Source organism: Zingiber officinale, chromosome 8B (genome assembly GCF_018446385.1).
Source record: "Zingiber officinale cultivar Zhangliang chromosome 8B, Zo_v1.1, whole genome shotgun sequence".
NCBI lineage: Eukaryota > Viridiplantae > Streptophyta > Magnoliopsida > Zingiberales > Zingiberaceae > Zingiber > Zingiber officinale.
Window position 1 is genome coordinate 29793591 of NC_056001.1, and position 7092 is coordinate 29800682.

The following is a 7092-nucleotide window of genomic DNA, read 5'->3' on the forward strand; positions in this document are numbered from 1 at the left end:
AAGAAGAAGGGTAGTTAACCCAACTTTGAAGAAATTGACACTCAAGGAGCATTTTCAAGGTTTTGTTAACCTTTGAAAATGAAATGGAATTATTATTTCCTCCTTGAAAGAGTAAAATGTGCCTAATGGTGGAAGAATTGATTTTAATCTTAAATGGCGCATATTGGGAAATTCATAAGAACTACCAAGTTGGGATTTTGGTATGTTCTTAGGAAATTTAAGGCGATCCGAGTCTTAATTTAAAGGTGCTACTCTTGTGGAAAAATGAAATAGGCCAACATTTGAGGATATGCTTATTTTCAATTGGCATGCATTAATCAAGGGAATTAGAAATGCCAATTTAGGCTTTGGCATTTTCTTGAAGCACTTTAGGGTAATCTAGGTTTAAGTTGTAAGTTTAGCTAAGATCTTAAGAATACTTAGATAGTTAATCTAGGTATATTTTATTTATGCTAAATCTTGCCATGATTGTTTGCCCATCATATGCCATGACATCATGTCTATTTTTGCATTCATGTTTGATTATGCAAAATCCAAAAATATCATGTCATGACATTCATACATCATGTAGTTATAGGAATTTTTCTTTTGAAAGTTATTTTATTTTGATGTATGCCATAACATTATCATGCATTAGTTTAATTCCTTGTAATTAAGGACAAATGACATTTAACAACACTTATTAACAAGTGACATCCTAGGTGGATGTCTAATATCTTTAAAATGCCTAGATAGATATGCATGATCCCTAGATTAGGGCAAAACCAAAATCTACATCTCACAAAAACTATAAGGTGACTTGTATGTGCTTTAGTGCACATTAGATACAAGTGAGATGTTAGGATGATGAACAAAGCTCAAGATGTTGATTTAGTGCATTCTTTTGAGTTTTTAGGTTCATCAAAACACATAGTTATGTGTTTTCCCATCATTGGGAAAGCTAATGTACAAGTCATGTGCATTATGCCCAAGGAACATGATGGGATATTGGTTTTGAAAATGTTTTTAAAATGCTTTTGGAAAACTATGGTGAAGGCTATCTTTTGATAGTAATCACCATTGAATAGTTAGACACAAACTTGAAGAAAACGCTAAAGTTTTAGCAAGTTTTCAAGCTTGTGTCAATCTTTGAAAATATGATGTATTTTCATAGAAAACTATTTTTCCATGATTAAGTATGCTCTAAATAATGTCTACACGAAATTTTATGATTTTTGGATTTTTGTAGAATTTTCTAGGGGTTTACGAGTTGAGTGAAATGGAATTTCAGCAACTATCGAGCTCGATCGATCCATGGATCGATTGGAGTGCTGAATCGATCCGTGGATCGATTCGGAAGGCAAGTCTCCCGCGAAGGCTCGCTGGATCGATCGACCGATCGATCCGGTAGTCTGAATCGATCGGTGGATCGATTCGAGAAGGTTCAATCGATTGGAACCCAACTCCAATCGATCCAAGTTGCTGATTTTGGCTGGGAAGGCCTGATTTCAGCATCTTTGAACCTCTTTGAGTCTAGGTAACCATTCAAAACCCCCAAAATACATTTGTATACATACAAAGGGTGCTTTCATGTGAAAACAAGGATGGATTGGTTAAGAAAGGCTTCATTGAAGTTTAGGTTGAGGTTTGTTTCAAATTTTGAGTATTTGAACCTCAAAACTTCTAAATCTGGGTTTCCTAAAGGTTTAGGGATTCCAAGTCATTGTTGGTGCAATGACAGAAGTTACCACCATGTCTTTAGGGGGAGGGACTCTTTAAAGACATGAAAAATTTATTTTTCATGAACCTTGGAAGGTGGTTAACCTTCTTTAAAGAAAATGCTCATGTATGAGCTTTTGAACTTGAAATGGGGAGTGGATATCCTCATTATTTCAAGTGGGAACTCAAGTGGTTAGAAAATGCTCAAGGTTGGGTATTTGTCTACATGAGGGAGAAATTAAGGATAAATGAAGGGTATGGGACCTTCATTATCGTGTTGATCACAACGAGCGATGTTGTGAACAACGTTGAGCAACTCTTCAGGGGGAGAATCGTCAACAAATGGATTTGTTGATGTGTACCCAAAATTGGGGCATGGGTTGATGTGTGCCCAAAGATGGGTTGATGTGTGCCAATAGGGGGAGAATGAAAGGACCTGTGATTGGGTGTAAGTTAGGCTTTCATTACCTAGAGGGAGTGTGCCCTCTTAGGGGGAGAATGAAGAGCTTAATTTATGTGTTCATTACCTAGTGGCATGAAGATTAAGGCTATAGGATTAGCCTAACTTACATGTGGTATTGTAAGTGTTATTGTGGTATTGTCAAACATCAAAAAGGGGGAGATTGTTGGTGCAACATCCCTCAGGTCAAGGTTGACCTGGTTGACCAAGCTGAGTCTTGGTTTGAGTTTAGATGTTTGACAATAAGAAATTGATTGAAGAAGAGTCAAGTAGGTCAAGGTTGACCGGATACTTGACTGGGAAGTCCTGGTAAATGAAGCCAGGCAGAAGGAAAGTCCTAGTGAGTGAAGCCAGGTGAAAGTCCTAGTGAGTGAAGCTAGGTGAAAGTCCTAGTGAGTGAAGCCAGGCAAGGGAAAATCCAGATGGATCAAGGATGATCGGACATCTGGTGTTGGGAAGTCCAAGTAGGTCAAAGAATTGACTGGATACTTGGCACGAGGAAATACAGATATGTCAAAGGGATTGACCAGACATCTGATGGAAGTCCAAGTAGGTCAAGGGAGTGACCAGATACTTGGCATGAATAGAAAAGTCCAAGTGGGTCAAAGGGATTGACCAGACACTTGGTGGGAAGTCCTAGCAGGTCAAAGGAGTGACCAGATGCTAGGCATGGTGTACCAACAGGTCAAGGTTGACCGGATGTTGGTTTGAGAGGCTTGGAACTTGGTTTTGGGCAAAAACCAAGTGTTGGATCGATCAGTGGATCGATCCAGGCCTTTTCTAGCTAACAGAGAGCCTCTGGATCGATCCGTGGATCGATCCAGATGTCCCAATCGATCAGTGAATCGATCGGGATGCTGCTGCTTCGCGCGATAAGCGCTGGATCGATCCGTGGATCGATCCAGGCGTTTTTCCAGAGCACAGAGGCGCTCTGGATCGATCCGTGGATCGATCCGAAGCCTCCCCGATCGATTGGGAACATTCGAATCGATCGGGATCCGACCGTTGGAGTCGATAAAGGCCGCAGGCGCACGATTCCTTCGGCATCTCTTCACCGATTCACTACAGATCTCTCGCCAGCTCCTCCACAGCACTCACAAAGCTCAGATCGCCAGTTCTTGAAGGATCTTGGAAGTTCTCCAAGTCAAGAGGCGGATCAAAGCAAAGAAGAGAAGCTAGGGTTAGGGTTTATACTCATTGTAAGCTTGTAAGCTTGTATTTCTTGTATCATTTCCCTCTCTTCTTGTATTGAGTCTTGTAGGGCTTCTCCGCCCTTGGTAGTTACCATAAAGGAGAGTTTTATTAGTGGAGGGTGTGTGTGTTGGTGTGGATCCTTGGATTAGTCACCTCTTGTGAGGTGGATACCAAGTAAATCAACCGTGTTAGCGTTGTGTGATTGTTTTTGTATTTTCCGCTGCCATATCTTTGAAGAAACAAGCAACGCCGAGCATCGAGCGAACGCGACGAGCTATTCACTCCCCCTAACTACTTTTGGTCCTAACAGTGACTTTGATCCAACTCAATATATCATTTTAACCTTCTGTGTCAGTTTTAATACTCCCCGTATCATCAACATTATAAATATTTTCGCTTTAATAACTATGAACAATAATAACTAAAAAAAACGACTTTTATCATAGAATAACATAACATGTTACAATTAACATAACATATAACTTGGAATATCATAATATAATATAATTAGTATCTTATATACTTGTATTTTAATGGTATATATTTTACAATTAACATAACATTTGTTTTATTCAAGAAAACACGCATTACGTTAAACTGCCATGCAAAAGCTACTTAAAATTACAGACATGCACTCTTGTCAGAGTTGGTTGCAGTTCGCCGGAACGAACGAGAGCACGTTGGCTTCCAGATCGAAGAGGATGTGCATGTCTTGCTGCTGGTAGTTGCCGAAGATCGAGAACGAGAAGCTCTGCGTACCAACGATTACCGAGCACAGCAACCCTAACTCGTCGACGTACGCCATGTACTTGTCCCTCGGAAACCTCATGTCGGCGCCCTCGAAGTGGAACACCAGCTCCGGCATCGGCGGAAGTGAGCTCGCTCCATGAAACGAGAAGCAGAGATCGATGCCCAGATCCTGTATCACTTCCGGCAACTCCGCCGCCGGCTTCCGCACTTGCTTGATTATCTCCTCCCTAAGTATGTCGTACCCGGCCTGGTTCAGTAACGTGAGAAAGGTGCCGGAGTCGATGATGGTCCCGCCAGAGCCATCGCGTTTCAGCTGGAAGACGGACTCAGGAATTGGAAGCCGAGTGCCTCCGAGCGAGATCCCGAGCAAGGAGAGATAGTAGAAGGTGGAAAAGTAGGTATGCGGGCTGGAGATCAACGGCGTGCTTCCAATTAAGGTTCCTCTGTTTCCTTCCAGGCTCGCCGTGGAACCCAAGAAGAGATGGCTGGCGGCGGAGCTGTCTAAAGGGGTGAGACAGTACGAGAACTTGCGAGGGTTCAGCTGCGACGGCAACGAGAGCGGGCCTCGGCCCATGCCGACGATGCCGGTGGAGTTCGATAACGAGCCGTTGTTCTGAAACCCGCATCCGAACGTGACGCCGGCGATCGACGATCCGTCGCCAAAAATGAATGTCTCCGTCCCGAGGAAGCCTGTGCTCTCGGTGCCGTCCCCGTAGGAGGCCAAGTAGAGGCACCGGTCTCCTCCGCAACCGATGTCAGTTAAGCTTCGGTTGCTGCAGAAAGGGCTGGAACAGGGCACCGGCGAGAAGGTGTAGGACTTGGAGGGGTCGTAGTAGGGGCTGGGTTGCGAGAGGCAATCGAGGCAGGGGACGCACTGCGTCCAAATGAGGTCGCTGCCGGTGTCAAGGATGGCCGTGGCAGGAAGCACGGGCGATCCGATGCCGAAGTCTATGACGTACTCGAAATCACCGGCGTAGTCGACGGCTGCCACGACGGTGCTCGGCGAGCTCCACTTTCCCTCGAAGGCCTGCCTCCGAGAGTGGCTCCGGCGGGCGGCGCGACGGAATCGCTCCGCCGAGGTGAGTTGAGCAACCGAGTCGACATGGGTGAGGCTGAGGCGAGACCCTTGAACGTGAGGGTGGAGGAAGAGAAGCACGACAAAGGCGACGAAGAAGAAGAGCACGTTAGCCATGGCTGCTTCGATCGATGCCAGCAAGGAGATCGACGTCTGTCTACTATATAGAGTGGTGGATCCATCGATAGCCATGCGAAGAAAAGATCAACTGGCCGCCGATGGAGTTGATAACTCGGGAGAACTTAACTGGTGAATGAAGATTAGTGCAGTTGTTGACCTCGTAAGAGTGTCGATTACTTCTAGTAAACGCAGTTTGAATGATCGTAAGCATGAAGGGCCATCTGGGGATTGATTAGACTTGGGAGTAGGCGAAAGACTTGGTCTAATGTATGTATTGTGGATCCTGCTGTTGAATGAGTAAAGGCAAGTGGGTTTATACATAGGTAATTTACTAATTAAAGCATGTAGTCAATGTTCTTAGAGGATCTGGGCATCCATCGTCGACGGTACGGCGGCCAGGGCATAGCGGAGGCTAGATTCATGTCATCTCCCAACCAAATCGACCTTCCCTTTTCTCTCCTCGCGCTGCTCACAGTGCGCTTCCCTTTTTTACTGGCCGGATTGGATCGAGTGACGCCACCTAGCAGCAATCCTTAAGGTAGGTGGTTTAGCGAGCTGTGGATTTGAGTTCTTGGCCTCTATTCCTTGATCTGACCCGTGATCTCCACTTCTGATCTCACCTTGAAACGGACAGTGAAGAATTCCAACAGGGAGTCTTGTTCCGTGGAGTTTTCTTGGTCCAGCCACTCAATCCAGCAGCAGATCACCTTGTTCTTTGTTCAACAACGGCTGAGTTTGAGGTATGGTGTAGGAATTTGGCTACGTATTGTAGTTAGATAATGGATCATCTGTAGATTGTTTAGATTTATGTGTGAAGTAGGTATAATTTGGATTTACATGGTTAGTTGTTATTCATCTGGTTTGTTAGGTTTAACTCGTATGATGGAATAATTAACCCTAGTTGAACATTGTGTTATATTTAACTAGGGTTAAAGGGTCGGGTTTAGTCTAAGCTGCGGTTAGATCCGAATTGTTAGTTAACCGAGAATAAATGAATTAGGGTTCTTGGTAAATAAGGATTTTGGTTTAGCTATTTTATTTAAAATAAAAACTTAGCTTAACCGTACGATTTATTACAACATTCGGATGTGGGACGAGCACTTCGACATAGAGGTTGATTAGCTCGATCTACATTGGAGGCGGGTACCTTGACCTATCTATTTTGATATGTTTAGTAGATTTTAACAAGTAGTAATAATTATGATTATATCTGCATCGACATGTCACTATTTATTTCCGAGCATGTATTGTTTGTTACCTGTTTATTATTTATGTTATAGAAGTAGTGACATGTCATGCTCTATGATATACTGGACTAGTTAGATACCATACCTGACATGTATACCTAGATCATATTGTTTGATCCACGTATATGGTACATGTTTTTATGGAGGTAGATAGGATCAGGATATTTCTATGCTTAGTGTCATGTACTATCTCACATGATTACATGCTGTGCGATAAACGACTCCATTATTATTGAGCGAATCGCCAGTTACATGGGTCTGCACACACAACCACTCATGGGTTAGTGGTTTTTATTCAGGCAGGGTGTGTGAAGCAGGTTGCTCTGTTTGGCTCCGTTGGTCCTCTCATGGGTAGTATGACGCAACGTGGTAGCCGGCAGGGATCCCTCCTCTGGACTGGCTCAGGGAGATGAGAGCATTGCACTCCCCCACTTATGATTTGGGGTAGGAGGATATGTGTACTCCGACAGCATCTCGTCTACTCGGTCGCTCAGGAGCAGTGATGACAGAGTGCACGGTTGTCACAGCCCTACCCACTCGGTCTCACC

The 7092-nt window shown here is 44.0% G+C and overlaps 1 protein-coding gene across 1 annotated transcript; it reads right to left on the reverse strand.

Moving 5' to 3' along the window:
* Positions 1–3872: 3872 nt before the first annotated feature.
* On the reverse strand, positions 3873–5295 carry LOC122017177 (aspartic proteinase nepenthesin-1-like). Its single transcript, XM_042574715.1, has one exon. The coding sequence runs from the start codon at positions 5292–5294 to the stop codon at positions 3993–3995; it is 1302 nt and encodes a 433-aa protein (XP_042430649.1). The 5' UTR covers position 5295; the 3' UTR covers positions 3873–3992.
* Between the last annotated feature and the right edge of the window lie 1797 nt (positions 5296–7092).